Below are 17,183 nucleotides of genomic sequence, written 5' to 3' on the forward strand. Positions count from 1 at the left end.
AGAAAAACTATTTTACTGATGAAAACCTGCAGTGTTTTTCTTAAACAGACATTTACTGTTATTTTACAGTATTTCGGGGCCACCTGCTGGAATATTACCGATTTTTTTATTTTTAGTCTAAACAGTGTACTCATGTTGTTTCATGTTGCAAAGTGTTATTGAAATTCATTTGGATAACAATAAAACAAAACAAACTGATTTAAAAAGACTGTTAAAATGCATAATTTTTCAAGTATTTGCTCTTATTTAGTCGATCAAACTCTTGGATTTGTAACTTTCACTGATTTTAAGCTTTCAAAAATCCTTCATTAAACACTGAAAAGCCACAAAAAAATACAAAAAACAAATGATTTCATGTAAAACTAAGAAAACAAAATGTATTTCAATCATGAAAAATTACTAGATTTTTACAAAACTGTTCATTTCTGTTTCTTTGACAGTATTTTGGAGGCTGAGCTGCCGGATTATTACATTTTTTTAGGCTTTTTTTCCACAAGTGTAGTCATTTAAACGTTAATAAAACTTTTAATAGACTTTAAAATATTGGTAAAATACATTCACAAACTTATTGAAACTTACAATTGAATTTTAATTAAGTTTAAAACTGGAAATATATTTGTAAAATTAGATGCAATACGTAGCAATTGGCAAAAAAATACGTACTGGTTCTGTAGCTTTACACACATTTGGTTGTTAAATGAGCAACGTTTCGTATAAATACACAAGTTTTAACAACAAAAACGTGTTTTCATCAGTGTATGACATCTATTTATCTACCAATACGTATACATATTATTGTTTTTATATGTTATAGACGCCAGGTTCTACTGCAGGGAAACTTCCAGGAACCTTCTCTGCAGCTCGGGTCACGAAATCGCAGCTCCAGAGGCTCTTTGACATCTGATAAGGGACCGGAGCGCTGAATGGATCCTGATCTTAAACTCTCCTTAAGCCGGGGCAGATCCTGCAGATATCGGCCTCTCCTGGGCCGAGCACCATCGGATAGGAAACAATTACCACTGCACTTGGAGCTGATTGCATCGAGCCGGTCCAAAGGGGTCAGAATAAAGTTCGGGGAAAAAAAAGAAAAGAAAAGGAGCTGACGCCTGATTAATCAGCAGCAGGCCTCTGGAATAAAACAGCTTCCATGTGGGGCGAGATTATTATTACGATCGTGGAGTTTATGGTGAAAGATGCGACGCTGTATAACCTCCACAAACATACAAACAAGCTCAAAGGCACCAGCATGTCTGTGGAAGAAGCCATGAAGCCTGCAGGGAGAAGAAAAGCTGCAGTTTGTTGATCTGGGAAGCAGAGTACGCCACTGTTTACTCCTCAGCGCGTTCTGCTTTTACACGACGGGCCGCGATACCAGCGCCGATATTAGCTCAACCCAAACGGGACAAAGACGCCGCCGCTGTCAAGATCGGAATCAGCTGCAAGTGCCCCTAAAAATTTACGAGCCCGAAGGAAAGGGAGGTTCCAGGGAGGGATGGATCCGTCGTCAGGCCTGCGGTTAGCGACGATGACATCAAGAAAATTGGTTTTGATTCACTCTCAGTATTAATTTTCTGTAAAAGTTTCTGTTTAGAGGCCGACTACTGCCTGTCGTAAATCTGTTCCTCATGGGCTGCGTAATCGCCGACATGCCATGTTCGCCACCCACGCCAAGACTCTGCTCCTGTTTGAGAGTCACATCTGATTGTTTCTCTGCACTCGCAAAGGATCTCGGCTTCAACTGCTCGTTTTATTTTGCAGGAAAGGTCGACTGGAAAACCCGCTTCGGTTCAAGAGCTCTGGGAGACCAGCGGGTTTAGGTTTCCATGTGATATTTCAGGCGTGTGAAGGATCCTGAAAGTTTCCCTGCAATGAAAACTGACGTTTTATTAGTGTTTACATGCAATGACAGATAAACAGATGTGATTGTTGTTGTTTTCTACGTATGACACACTGATAGAAACGGATTTGTGTCGTTAAAACTTGTGTATTTATACAAACCTTTGCTCATTTAACAAACAAAAGTGTGTAAAATTACAGAACCAACACGTTTTTTTTGTTAATCGTCACAAATTACATCTAATTTTACAAATAAATTAACAGTTTTAAACTTAATTAAGATTTTATTGTGAATTTCAAGAAGTCTGCAAAAGTATTTTAACAGTCTTTTAAATTCAGATTTGGTTTTTTTGAAAAGGAAATTTTATTGTTATTTAGATCATTTTTAATAACACTCCTTAATGTCGTATATATACATGATTACACTGTTTAAAAACAGGTTAAAAAAAACTAATATTCCAGCAGCTCATCCCCCAAAATACTGTAAAATAACAGAAATGAACTGTTTCATAAACATACAGTAATTCTTCGTTATTAAAATACTTACTGTAGCCTTAATTTTAGATAACTTTGTTGTTGTTGTTGTTGTTTTAATTAATTAAATAAATAAATAAATAAACAAATCATTCCGTTATTCTACAGCGTGTATATTAACTTAGGTGTGCAACAGTTTACGATAACGGTTTTGTCAACGCAGGCTAAACGTGTTAGCTAACATTAGCAATACTGCAAACAAAAACTGCAATAAAACTTCTGCTTTGTAAGTTTCCCAAAAAATTACTGACTTTCTGATTTGTATGAAAGTGTTTGAGATTGTAAAAACACCTGTAAAAAAAAAAAAAACAGAATTTTTTTCCCTTGAATAAGCCGTGAAATTAGTTTTATTAAAATAGACTAGCCACCATGATATACTTCTTCACAAGTTTATTAAAGGAGCTGGATACATAAATAGAGTTTTTTCCGCGATGCTTGTGCCAAAATGGCCGCCAAAAGTTGCAAGTATTTAATTCGAAAACGTAAATAAATTACTTATGACGGACAATTTCTACAAAAATTTACAGTCACACAACAGTGTAAGTGTACAAATATGAAAAAATTTACATTTCATGTTCCATCTGCTACAATAACATTTCAACAATGTTTAAGCCTGAAATCCGACATTGTATTCAGCTGCGATGCTTTTAGCTGCGTTGTCGACACTTTTCGTCATTTTTCTCACTATCATTCGTATTTCTCACTCATCACGAATCACAGTTATCTAAGTGTGAATGTTTGAAAGCAGTCCACCACATAACGTTAGCTACACTAACTGTAAGTTGACAGTTAGCTACCTTAGCTAACATTACTTGCAGCTGTTTCACGAGAATTAAATGATGTAACGTGAACGTACGTGACTAAATGTAACGTGAATAAGACTTTTAACACGTTTTCTCACCCATGACTTGATTTTCATCAGCAGTGTTGATTAAAACCACGACTCCTGTGATGCTACTTTACGATATCATCAAATCACGCCTTTTGATACTGCTCTTAAATGAGAGTCCCCCTAGTGGCAGTAGTGATGCACTGCACATCTAACAGTGAATTAACTCTGCGTAAAAATGCATAAAATTGATAGTCTGAGTCATTTCGCAGCATTTATTTAGAAAAACTGAAATCTTGGGAGACACAAAGTTCAGCAAAAACGTATCCGTATGAAGTATTTTCTATAATCAGGTTTCATAGTTTCCAAAACAGCAAAGTAAAACTAAAAGTCAGCCAGAGTTACGTGCAAATTTCACGAGTTTCAGCAAAACACATCAAAAAGAAGCTGTTTCGGGAACACTGCCGCTGATTCTTTTATACTCTGAAATGCTGTTATTATTTGTTTTGTGTGAATTTTCCACCATTATTTTTAGTTTTGTCGTTATATAAGCATGACTTCACACTGGGCAATAATTCAGTCCAGCTTTTCTAAAAACATAATTGTGACAAATCCTGAGCCTCCAGGCCTCTAAGAACTTTATTTACGGCACATATTTTAGCTTTTCAACATCATAGCTGTCAGTTGTCGTTGTTAATCGTTAGCATGATTTATCTGAGATTTCTGCCGACGCGTTGTTACATAAACTCAGCTCCTCGTCACTTTTGCATTTACTCAGCTGGTAAGTCAGGATGTAATCATTAATCCTGACTTTAATCATGAGGTTAATTTCACAGAGACGTCGCTAAAAATTACACAACAAATGCCTGAACTTGCATTCCTGTCAATCCCCCTGCTGCATTCCTGAATGACGATTTGCAGCTTCTCTGTTGAACACGACTTTTTTTTTTTGCAGCACGTCAAATGCAAAGAGACATTTTAATTGCTTGTGCGTGGAGGAACTGACCTTACTTTATGACAGCTTTTCCCCCCTCGAGCCTTCACATCCATTGACCTCGAGCAATTACCGAGTGACAGGTTGTGTAAACTCTTAAAACTACATGTGTTGCGTCGACCTTTTCGTGCCCCTCCAGTAACACAGGATACATGTAGGCTTTGATTTTTTTTAGCATCTGAAAAGTTTGCAGGTGAACTTCCGCAAGCGAAACACACGGTGGGTTTTTATTCCGCAGTGTAAATAGCTGATTTGCTAAAAATATGGCACTGGATTAATATTTTTCCGCGGAGACGCCGAGTCCATAAGGCGGTGATTAAAGCGAGGAAGTGCGTCCTGCCTGCAGAACCTTGGGGCTCGCTGTGGTTGTTTAGAATTGTTTGTTGACAGCCCTGTTTCCTATCCTCCGCACCTCCTGTTGTCCTGAGCACATATGCTTGGCTCGCCGCTCCACATGCCTGGACTCGGCTGACAGAACGAGGCTTACACGGCTCACTGGAAGCCCCCGACCCATGTGGAGCTTCTGTCCATCTCTTAAGGAAAGTGTCATCGACTTCTTCGACTTCCTACATCAATGTGATTCACTTCGTTAAGATAGGCCGATTATCGACCTGGCCGATTATCGTAGCCGACGTTTGGTCGATTACGGCTAAATTAAATGCACTGCTGTAGGTCTGATGCAGCTGCTTTTCTGTCTGTAGTCACTCTGTGGTCTCAGAAATGTCTCCTTAGCAGAGATACAACAAACTGAAAAAGAAACAGAAATTCCCTGCTGAGAATTTACTAACAGCTAATTCACTAACGGCTAGCGGCTAAGTTACAGATTACCCCGAAATAGAGTCTGGAAAACAATGATGGCAGTGGCTCATACAAGTGATAGAGAAATATGAAAAAGACAGAAATGAACAACAGAACTGCAGAAGACAAACTGCTCAGTCTCAAATCAATCCATCAATCAGGAATTATTCTGACGTCAAAATTCGTAGAGAAGGTGGGGTCACGTTGATTTTTGCGCCATTTTCTTTACACCAATCTGTGGACCAATGTTTGAAGAGCCATAACTTCAGAAGTAATGAAGCTAGAGGCCTGAAATTTGGCAGACCCATTGGTATTTACATGTAGTTTTCAATGGTGCAACACTGCTGTGATAATGTATTAGACACCAATTATACAATGGTGCAAATTTGGTCAAAAAACTGTCCATGTTTTTTTCTATTCCGGTATTCGACCAACGATAAATCCTTTGTTATTCACCCTAGGAGGCTGAATTTTTATCTCGTTATTAGAACTAATAGGAGCTTTACAAATGTAGAGAACAGTGCCAGTGAGAGGCCTAGGTTATGAAAAAAGTATTTTAAAATGATTGTGTTTTTTTGCATTCATGACCAATATCAGCACTGCTCCACAGATTGGTGCAAAAATCAACCCCCTTAAGACTTTTCAAACACTATTCTTACCCATGACCCCACATTTCATACGCTTTAGTTAATAACATGCACAGAAAATAATTAGACAAATACAAGATGATGAAGCGTGAATGTTTGTAAAATTTGGTGAACTGAGGTGGAATGATTCTCTTGTTGGGAGCTGCCTTGATAATGAAGAAGTCTAGTTATAAATGACAGGTTCCCTGCTATTAAATGTTGTTCATATTTACTGTATATCAGTTCAAAATGTTATTTGTCTTTCTCAGTGACTAATGATCAGCATTGGTATCTGCCCTGATCAACCCATATCGTTCCCTACTTAAGATGCCGTCTGGATGCAGGATCGGAGTTCGTCTTCGGTCTCCGCCCTGACCCCGGCTTCTCCTCTTCCCTCCCTGCTGAGAATTACACTCTCAGCTTACGAATGTCCACCTTCCAAAAGGCCTGGATCGCCGCAGAAGAACACAGAATTAGTTGTGCTTTCCTCATTCCTTTAGGCAGCCAGACGTCTCTTCTGGTTTCCATTTGTTATAAGCTATTAGCGCTCATGACCTGATAAGGGAGTGGTTGGTGGAGCACAAACATCCGTCTCCGAGTACATCCGTCATCGTCCACATGTGTTTGACCGGAGCAATAATATCCGCTCCTGGAAAAGTTTGACTGCAAGGCCTGGAGGTAAAACTACTGGGGTGTAGAGGCATTTTAATGTAGTCTTTACTGAGAGTCGGGGTATTATGTGCTGTACGACGAAGGAAAATATATTCCATCTCGGGCAGCCTGAAACACTGGATTGCAGCTGACCAGAAACCCAACACTTTTTATGTGTTTTAGCTGCTGGCATGTGAGAGAAAGCTGCTCACATGCTATGGATGTACCTCAGTTTCCACTCGTTCTGTTTGCAGTCAACAGCAGAAGCTTGCTTGCTTTTGTAAGATGGATTCCACTGGCAAAAACAAGCACCAGTCGAGCATCTCTCTTTATTTGCACATGATATACAATCTATTTTATTTGACTGTCTCTTGTGCATTTGGCAGCACATCAGTGAGGCCTTGTGTTGACAGTGTCTAAGACGCTCAAGTGGCTGCTTTCAAGACAACTTTGTGATAAACAAGAAGTTTTCATTGCACTGCGCAGAGCTGAAAGTAGATATTTTGCCTTTTTCCGAGTTCAAAGCGGGACCCAAAATATGCGTCTGGGAAGGCAGCGTCTCGGCTGTCGCTAAAAAGTTAAGACTGAGGACGTGGCGCGATGGGAGACGGGTTGATTATCACGCTGCAGCGGCGTTTTTGCTGGGAAACTGTGATTATCTGGTAGAAACTGTCAGTTGAAAGATAACAGAGAGTTCGCTGAAGCTCTGCTCCCCCTGCAATCCTATCATTTCTTCGCCCACATTCGGACAAAGGAAGCCAGTAATCATTTATCGCGGCCTGTATGTCAGGTCTATAAATATTCCTTATAGAGACCATGACTCATCTGAGAACTGTTTGTTCGCTCTTGCCGCCTAATTGAATCCTGTTTCTTGCACTTGTAACAGAGGAGGGATCCTCAGGGACTCCTGCACCTGGTATCCAACCCTCCATTGATGACACTCGAGGCCTAAACGAAGTGTCGTGGACTTGTTTGTTGGGAGTCGATCGCGCTCGGCTCCTCGTTATTCCCTCCGGTCCGTGAAGGGTCACTCGTGGGTCGTGGTTTTTTTGCACACAGATGCTTTGTCAGCATCAATATATTTCGGTACCGTTCGCTCTTAAGGACGTGTGATTGAATTTCTGGGGAAACTTGTTCCACGCTGGTTGCCTGAGTAAAAGCATGGCATGTCTGCTCTGTCTTGGAAAACAGCGCCTGAAAATGACATAATGACTGCACATTATAGATGATGTAGTGAAATTTAATATCTACTGTTTCTGCGTTGGCACGACTCGGAACAAGCCCTCAGTCACAGTTACCACAGTGATTTTTCTGTTTGTGTTTGCACGCCGGTTTATTTGGCCATTTAAGGCGCTTCTTGTCCCGGTAATTAAAAGTAAATACCTCATTAAGCCGCTTTTTAGTGCCCGGATTGCACAAGTCCAAAGTTTCAGTGAGCGCTGGCGAGCTCCAGATATAACAACGAAACTCGGGACTTTCACGGTGCATCGAGCTTCGGGCCTCGAGGGAGGAGAGGCGGACGGGAATGGAGGGTTATTTGCAGCCTCATAAACAAAGAAATGTTGGTGACTGAGATGTCAAGAGAGAGGATTCTTCTTCCTTTTGCAGAGCCGTGCAGACAAACAGTGGTGAACCTCAACTTCCTAACAGCCTCATTTCTCTGCACAGACATCGACGCCTGAACACTTAAAGCAACACTGCAACACTTCACTGTAAGCTCCAGTATGTGGCATTTATAACCACAATAAAAACACTGAATAACTTATTGTACATCGTATAGTTACAGATTTAAGGACATATGAAGCATTTGTGTTTGTATGCTATGTACCAACACTTATACTTTCTCCTGTGAAGACATTTATGTCTGTCAAGGAAGCAGAGGTAATGTTTTCATTTCGTTTGTCCGCAAGATGACGCAAAAACTACCCGACCGATGTTCATGAATCTTGGTGTCAAAGGAGAGCATGGTCCGAGGAAGACCAATGACATTTTGATGCAAAACTGGTTAACTTTCTTTCTTTCTTGCAAGCTACAAGGCAGGATTGTGGGCCTCGATGGAGGTCTGTTCTCTCAGAGTGTCCTGTTAGTTATGTTTTTCTCAGTATTTATTTAGCTCCACCAAGGAGGTGAATCCTCCACGGATGTAATGTTTATTTTGCCTTTTGTCTGTCAGCAGGATTGCACAAAAACTTTCTGGTCAAATTACATGAAACTTGGCGAAAAGATGCAGCACGGCCAAAGGAAGAACCCATGAGGTGTGGATCTGAACTACCTTTTTTAAAAGTTGCACGACATCAGCAGACTTCTAGTTGACGCTGTTACACCTGTGTTTTGCTGCATTGATTACCTCCGGCAATGAGGCGGAACCTCTGTGGATGTTTTGTTCTCGGTGCCGTTTGTTTGTCCGTCTGCAGGATTAAACCACGAGGATGAATTTCCTGAAACTTGGCGGACGAGTAGAGGAAATGAGGAACCCATAAAGTTTCGGTGCAGATCTGAATCGCTTTCTTTAAACACTGCGAGATAGCGCTTATTCGCCATTGGTGGAGGACCGCGCTCTCCACCGTTCGTTTACGCTCTCAGGACTGTTTTTACCTCGGTCATGTTCCCGATGTTGTTTCTGGTCTTTTGGTCTGTCGGCAGGGCTAAACAAAAGCTTTGCTGAATTTTATAAAACTTGGCAGAAAGGTGAAGCGCGGCTCAAGGAGGAACCCATTAAAGTTTTGGAGAGGATACAGATCAGTTTCTTTATAAATGCAAGCTGGGACTATTGGCCTTGACAGAGGTCTGCACTCTCCAAGTACCTGTGGCAAGCTTTTTGTTAATATTTACAAGCTGAATCTGACCAGAATTAAAATTACAGATTTTCACCGGCGTCATTCTGATCAGTCAAAGCAGCAGTAATAGCGTCAGACATCCCAAACATGGAGCTGTTGGGCTTGATGCTGCTCATGTGAGGCTTTCTGGTGGATGTTGGTCTATTAAAGCCGAATAAATAATGTCTTGTGGTGGTGAAGACGGTTAGAAATGCAGTGAAATTGAAAGCTTTGTTCATCAGAGACTTGGAGCTGAAACTTATTAGAACTTTGGCCTCAGGCTTCTCTTACATGACACATTAAAAAGTTCCGTCTGCCTTCGACTCACATTAGCTTCTGACGCTAGCGCAGATTTCTCCAAGTCAAAACTGTCATTCTGCATATCAGTAATTACGTTTTGACCGAGCAGCGATATCTACGTCATTGTGACCAGTTCAAACTTGATTTCTAAGATGTCTTGAGCTGAAGCTATAATTGCAGCTTACAGTCAGACTTCAGTCATAATTCAGATGCAGATATCAGTAACGAGGTAAAAGTGACGTCATCTGTCCTGGATGAAAACATTGTGGACGTCTGAAATGTTTTTGATAAGAATTAAACTGCAAATATGTGCAATAGTCAAGCGATTAAATAATGAAACAACCTGCCATGAGCGCCGTTTATAATACCAGCATAGATGTAGAGCGTCAAAGAGATAAATAAAAGTGAGTTTTTTTTCCTTAGTGCAGTCTTTTACTCTTTAAATATGAACTATGAGCTCATAAAACCACTCAGTCTGATGTGGAAAATGGAATTACACCCATATATATTTCATTATATTCTGAATTGTCACCTGCTGTGTTTGTTTTTGTTGCTTATATAAAGACATTTCCACCATAAAATGATGCACAAAAAGCACAAATCGGTGCAGAAATGAACTATTTGACCCTCAAAATGTCAGCTTCCCACAGGAGGAGCTCACAAATGCATTTATATCTGCATGTAACTACAATACAGTAGGTTTAAAGCCAACTCTTTACACACTGCTAGTAATGAGTAATCAGCAACAAATATAAATGACGCCAAACAAGCTCTTTCAAATATATCTGCCTTTACTTTATTCATGTACTGTACAGTTTCTCACTTCCAAAGTCTCTATCATACTATATGACAATAATTGGCTATCATTTAACTACAAAAGGTTGCATAAATAATTTAAATGTGGAAATTAAAAAATAAATATGCAGTTCATTCTTTATAACAGTCCTTCTTAGTGTCTGTAGAGAGCAGCCCCGCCTCCCTCCCAGCTCCTCCTCAACAGAAGACCACACGGGTATGATATGTACAATCACATCGCAGCGCTCGCTAAACATGACAAGACCCCACTTCCAGTCGCTATTTCAAACACACAGTTGGAGAGGAAACAAGAAGCCAGTACAGAGAAAAAACAAAACAACGCAGTGCTGACGAGATACATGATTCTTCATTGTCCAATTCTGAGGGAGTCGTTGCCGCTTCCTCGACAGAATGATAAAAAAAAAAAACTCAATTATTGTTTTCATTTTTGTTATTTTTATGCCTATCATTCCTGTCTGAGCTATTTACAGCGGAGAAGGCGTGGAAGGTGTCGGTGAATCCTGCAGGCTCGACACAACAGATGGGTTTTTGGCTGCGGATGCGTCGATCGCTGCTCCGGTTGGCCCGGCACAAAAAGAAAATTCCAGTGTGGGTGTGTTGGAGAGCGCTCTGCCCCTAGGTAACAACATAACCGCGCACATTTTCTGATGCCTCCTACACGCCATGTGCACTTTTTTTTTTTCTTTTCGTGTGTGTGTGAATCCAGCAAACAGGAACTGGCTGGAGGAAATGGCTTTTTATGACTCAAGTCCTAACACAGGAATGGGCTCATTTAAAGTAATTAAGAGGAGTCACAGGAATGCCCCCCTTGACAGAACCGCTTTCTCCACCGGTTTCTCTCTGGGAAAAGCGCTGTCGTAACCCGGCAGGTGTAGTCGGAGGCTGGAGATCGCTGTAGGTCTTTCCCGATGAGTGAGGCCTTTAGTGGGCTGTCGGAGAGCGCAGACTGGGCCTCTTAGAACCTGTCAACATCCCGCCATCGGAGCCCCCCGAGCTGCCACCATCTCCAGCCGAAAGGAGACAGATTACAACCACTCTGGAGCGAAGATGCGCCTTCTCAGCTCTAAACCGAGCCGCTGGATGTTTGCACAGATGGTGCCGAAGCCTCGGGGAGGAACTTCTCATTCTGCTTAAGCGAAATCTTGCTCGGGTGGAGAACCGAGCCCAGCCCAGGGAGGTTTTTGAGCTGTTGGAGTGATCAGATGGAGGCGGTGCTACATCTCCTGACCACTCACCGTCGCGGCAAGCCGTGGCACTGACTCACGTTTGTCATGCAAATAAGCAAAAGAAGTTCACAAATATGCTGACGAGTGACTGAAAAATACAGACTGACGACTTAAAAGTCAGCCCAGCAATTAGCTTATGAATTCGCTCTCTCTGAATTTTCTCTTGCACCTCCTTCCTATTCGAAGGAGATATGTTTTGTGTCGTGTAACATGTGCGTGCGTATGAGTGTGCTTCGGTCTCTGGATGCTTCAAAGAGCCGCGTCAGTACGAGTTGCCCGTCAGCGGCGTGTTGTTCTTGCTCCGATCCTGAGACAAGCGACTGTGCTTCTTGTTGCGTTGCGTCTTCGGCACCTCCTTGGCCACCGACTGGTTGTGGTGAGGCCTGAAGCGCTTGCACTTGCAGGAGGTGACCACGCGGATTTTGTAAGTCCGAGTGTTGCCGTTGGGACACTGCAGCTGGACCCGGCGCGTCCGGGAGTGCGCCGGGATGCAGCGGTAGTCCGAGGCGCTGCTCCGCCACCACTTGCCGCGGACGATGGAGTTGGGCATGAGGTGCGCCGGGAGGCACTGGCCCGAGCACACCAGCTCCCTGACGGGTTTGGCGCTGCGGCATGATCCGTCGGTGATGAAGCGGGTCGAACGAAGCTCCCTGCAGCTCAGCTCGGAGGCACCTGGGTGGATGAACGGTGTCACAGTTAGCACTCGTGGATTCAGCCATAAAACAAGTGCTGCACAGTGAAATCTACATTCTGCTGGTGCTTCGATGTAACCCCTAAAAACTCATCTACTGTTTTGTTTTTGCGTGAAAATACTCCCTTCGTACCGTAAAATGACTTATAGCTTTACACGCTTTAGCTTGAGCACACCAGCTCACCTGCGACTCTGCTCGAACACCGCACCACTTCTCTGCAGTACAAAACAGCAAGTTGTAACATTGGAGTAATTCAGCCACGCGTGTTAGAAACTGACCTGAAGAATGATGCAGAAAGTTCCACCGTGCAAGTTGACAACATCGGTTCTTTCGGTTTGTTGCGTATGAAACTCCGGAAGTCTGAAGTTCAGCGTTTATGAGACGGTTTTAAGGTTTCAAATGCTCAGCCATGGCACCAACTGCAAATTTCGTTCTTGATGTTGCTTCTAGCATTTAAAAAACACCAATATCGCCATGGTGACAAGGTGAAAAACGAACCTTGTATCACACCTATGAATGGGATGCAACATTTTGCATGTCAAGTTTATGCATTTTAAGTGTAATTTTATGGTGTTTAATAAGTTAAATAGTTAAGAGTAGGTTTAAAATTAGGGAGAGGTGGTCATTCATCAACATGTGGCTAAAAAACTTGATTCATAGTCGACTATCATTGTCAGACCTTCTGCAAAAAAAAGTTTAGCAGGTTGCAGCTCAACTGTTGTTCTAAGCAGTGATTTTGAAAAATCTGACGTAGACAGAGGAAGGGAAGCCGATGAAAAGGCTTCAACCCTCAGTCTACATTCTGTGAGTCAGACTAAGGTCGACTTGACGTCACTCTTTGTGTTATTTGAGTGAAAAACTAACATAATCCAGATAAAATTATAATGGGAGGCTGCATTTCATTTAAACTCGACCACATTTCGAGACACAAAAGTGCAGCTGACAAGAATACGCTTTAATAAATTCAACCTAATGCAGCAATTTGTCCGTTTAAGTGAAGGTTCGGGATCCGATCAGAGTTTCTGATCTTGATTCATGGTCTAATCATTAGCTGACAAACGGGGCTTGACAAAGAAATCCAGCTGGCAGCAATCAGCTGATAGCAAATCCAGACCAGAGGGCCATTAAACAGCTCAATCAAACCGAACGGAGGTTTGGGCTGGAAGAGAACGCTGGCATTCTCCGTTGGCCCTCAGGAAACGTATGTGGTGATGGAAGAGTAAATAGCTGTCTGGTTATTTTAAGGCAGCGCTACAACTTCTGAGCAAGAACTGGACATGTGCCAGACTGATTTGAGACAACACGCTCGGCCTGTAATCCTATATTTGAGCCACAGCTTTTTAACAGCCGCATGCATGAGTTATTGTTTTTTTTTTTTTCTTTTCTCTTTTACAAGCTGTGTGTTAAAAAAGGGGCAAAAGAACCGTCGGTTAAGAAATGATACGCTCGGAGAGGGATCTGTTTTCCTCTGTGGCTTTCTTTGCAAAAAGGGCTGAACAAAGGATTTATGTGAGGTGACTTCCTCTTTTTTTTTTTTTTTTCTCCACCATGAGAACCTGATATAGTGTTATTCTGCGGCTGAAGGGACCACAGTGGTGCACAAAGCCTACAGCACACACACTGGGCAGCGGTTTGTGCCGATGGTGCGCCAAAAAAAGTCAGCCTCATCAAGCAACTGGTGTGTTTTAATCCAGTCTTTTCCACTACATTTCCTCTCCTCCTCTCTACTGCCACTCTGAAAACATGTTACTAATGAGGGTGGCCTGTAAAAGAAAGAAAGGAGAAGAAGAAAAAAAGGATCTCACACTGGACTACTGTGGAGTTGCGTGAGCTGTTCAAGCCTTGGGAGAGGACTGGAGGGAGGCCAGGCAGTGGTCGAAGCCTCTGCCGTGACCCCACGAGGACCAAATCTAAGAGAAAATAATCCAGGAGATTTCTGCCTGTGCGTTTTCCATCCTTTTTTTGGGAGACTACCACGGCGTAAAGCATGACATGATGTTTAATTTGGTGGTAATATCCTCAAAACAGACAGAAAAAATCAGTCACACTAACTGACCGTGACTCGCTAATTCCCCCTGTCAGCTGTTGCTCCTCTAATCTAATCAATCATCTCCTCTGATCTGCAAAAATCAAGCGGCCGTGATTAAGTGAAGACAAAAAAAAAAACAAAACTACCACCCATCTCGAGTCCATGAGAGCGAGCGTGAGATTATCCCGCTCAATCAGAACATGCAGCAACCTTTACTGGACACAGGTGGGAATCATTGTCAAAGGCAGTGTTGCATTTAAAAAGCAATTTCTAAGAAACCCCCAAAGACATCCCGACCCCCTCCGAAGAACAAACTGTGGGCTTTTTCTATTTGGGACGACATGTTGTTGCAATCAAATAGTTATGCCGTAAGTAGAGCTTGACTAATAGTATAAAGAGAGAAGGAAACAACCTGGACGACGGAGTGAAAAAGCCCCCGATGTGTCTCCGCTTCAAGATGTGTTGGGGAAGAAACCGCAAAGAATGTGCGCCTCTCTCATCACCCACATCTTTGCATTAAAACACTCTTCCCACACAGCTCAACTGCTCCTGATCAGGGAATCGGTGTGAAAACGAAGCACAATGTTGTCTGTGTGTGCTGAGAAAGACAAATCCGCAGCCTGGATTCCCCACATTTACCACAAAACTCACATTTTAAATAAAATACAATTTTTAAAAAACGGCTCATTAAACCACAATTCAACTAAATGTGGGTGATACAAGGTGGATTTATTTGACATGTTTGAGCTTTAAAGTGAAGATTTCTAAAACATTTGTTTCTTTTTTTGAGTCCAAAGCAACTAAACCACAAGTATTTAAATATTTAATGTAAAAAAAATATTTAAAAATAGCTCAATTTAAGTGCAGATTTAAGCATAAACGTGCGTAAAACGTGCGTAAATTGCAGTTGTTTTATTAGCTAGATATAATTTTATGCTCCTGCGCACTTGTTCACATACAAGGGGTCGATGACAATAAGATTCAACTGATGCATCTTTTGTTTAACATGTATTCACGCCTTTAAATCGCTTTAATGCCAATTTGCGCACTTTTACGCACGAAGCTCCAAATTAAGGCGCAAGTAAAACAACAGTTTTGCGCATGACTAATTACAAACCTGCTGTTTGTAATTTTATTCCACCTTTATAATTAAGATTTTTTTAAAGGATTTCCCAGAATACTCACTGTAGGTGACTGTGTTTGCCGCCCTGCCGCCGTTTTTCGCCCTGTTATTCTGCGTGTTGCTGCCGCTGCTGCTGCTGCTGTTGCCGCTGCTCGCCTGCGGTATCGCCTCCTGGGGCGTCCGTGCGTTCTCCCTGTACTCCGGTAAAATCTCCGTGGCATCATTTTTTAATTCCTTCCATCCCTTGACGGCGGTGCAGCATCCCTGGAGCAGCAGGAGCGCCGCGCTGGAGACGAGGAGGGCCACAGACACCTGCATGCTGCTCGGTCAGGAATAAACCAAAAGCGCACGGGACGAAGAGAGGGGGTGGGGGAAAAAAACAAAATAAAAAGACGCACAAGAGATGCCCGCTTGGAACAAGTTTCCAGTCTCAGTGCAACAACAAGGCGAGCACGGTATTTAAGCGTTACGCAAGTTTTCGTCAGGGGCTGACAATTAGGCGCTTACACAAAGTGGGAGGGCTTGAACCTGGCCGAGAGATTCATTGAGAAAGGAGGAGGAGAGGTTTGGATGACAGAGAGGAGAGGAGAGGGAGGAAAGCAGAGGAGAGATGAGAGGGAGAAGGTGAGGAAAGAGGAGGAGGAATGACATTTTAGGGGAGAAAATGTAGAAAAGAGGAGAAAAAAAGTCAAAAAAAAGGAGAAGGAACAAAGAAATGAAGGAAGAAAGTATAAAAAATAAGACGTGGAAATGGAAAAGCAGCTTTTGTGAACATCTTTCTGTGCTGCTGCTGCTGCTGTTGTTGGAAATGAAGCGCACAAATGCATCTTCTTTCTGCAGCATTACGTGTCTCAAAAAGCATCTTCGAGGTGGTTTATTTTGGACGGAACCTCGTCAGGCGCAGCTTGTTCCACTGCTGCAACGAGCTGCCTCCTCTGTGGAGACGGAGCGTTTGGCCGTACACAACTCAATCATTCATCTCTTCATTAATTACACATTATCATTAAAGCTCTCAGCAGACACATCCAGCCGTCTCACGTCTCCCTTCGTCAGCCTCCTTCCTCCCCCGTGTTCACGTTTGAATTTAACTAATGTTTTTCACGAGAACCCAACTTTCTACATCCTCGTGTCTGGTTCGAATAAAGTGATGTGCGAGTTTCTTGGCGTCCCTCGGTGACTTGATGAGTGCTGACAGATGGAGGCTCCTTCATTCAAACACTGCCCTCTTGAGGGAGAACAAACAAATCCAGAGAAGAGACGGGATCAGAGGTTCATCAGGCCTCTTGGATGAACGTGCAGAGTCGGAAGAAAAGATAAGAACTGGAGATATGAGGCGGTCGCGCAGCAGTTTGAGGCGCGGAGATGCTTCCATAATCACACACGTCCGTCTTCACGGTCGGTGGAGTTTTATACGAGTCTTAAATCAGGGGTTGTAGCTGCGGCCACGAAGCGGTGGAGGCGACGCTAAATTAACATAATTTTATTGCCGAATAACGTCACAGCGGTTGAAAATATGTTCCTCTAAAGATGCAGCGACAACCGACCAGTTGAAGCTGCAATAAATCGGCGTTTTAATGTTTGCACGTTGCAGAGCAGCTCGGTGATACAAAATCAAATCAACCCACTTCTCTTGATATTAACCCTAAACTTCATCATTTTGCATGTTATTACAGTGCAAAGGCTTCAAATGGGAAGAAATTATTAAGACAAGTTTTTGTTGAACAGTGAGTTAAAACATAAATGCAGCATGATGACACAGAAGAAAAGCTCAAGTCTGTTTTCTGTTGTTTTGGTTGGATGAACGTTAAATTCAGCCAATTTTGGCACCGCGGGTTTTTGAGCACTTTAACTCGAGACCAGTTTTGGATTCTTTAGTTAATGCACATCCACATCAGGTGTAGCTTTAAAGGAAA

The 17,183-nt window shown here is 42.4% G+C and overlaps 1 protein-coding gene across 1 annotated transcript; it reads right to left on the bottom strand.

Moving 5' to 3' along the window:
* Positions 1 to 10,157: 10,157 nt before the first annotated feature.
* On the bottom strand, positions 10,158 to 15,734 carry sost (sclerostin). The gene is made up of 2 exons (XM_008297407.1): positions 15,333 to 15,734; positions 10,158 to 12,098 (listed from the first exon to the last, which is right to left on the bottom strand). Exons 1-2 carry the CDS (start codon positions 15,586 to 15,588, stop codon positions 11,689 to 11,691), a joined length of 666 nt encoding a protein of 221 aa, XP_008295629.1. The 5' UTR covers positions 15,589 to 15,734; the 3' UTR covers positions 10,158 to 11,688.
* Positions 15,735 to 17,183: the final 1,449 nt, after the last annotated feature.

Source organism: Stegastes partitus, unplaced genomic scaffold, assembly GCF_000690725.1.
Source record: "Stegastes partitus isolate 25-593 unplaced genomic scaffold, Stegastes_partitus-1.0.2 Scaffold1216, whole genome shotgun sequence".
NCBI lineage: Eukaryota > Metazoa > Chordata > Actinopteri > Pomacentridae > Stegastes > Stegastes partitus.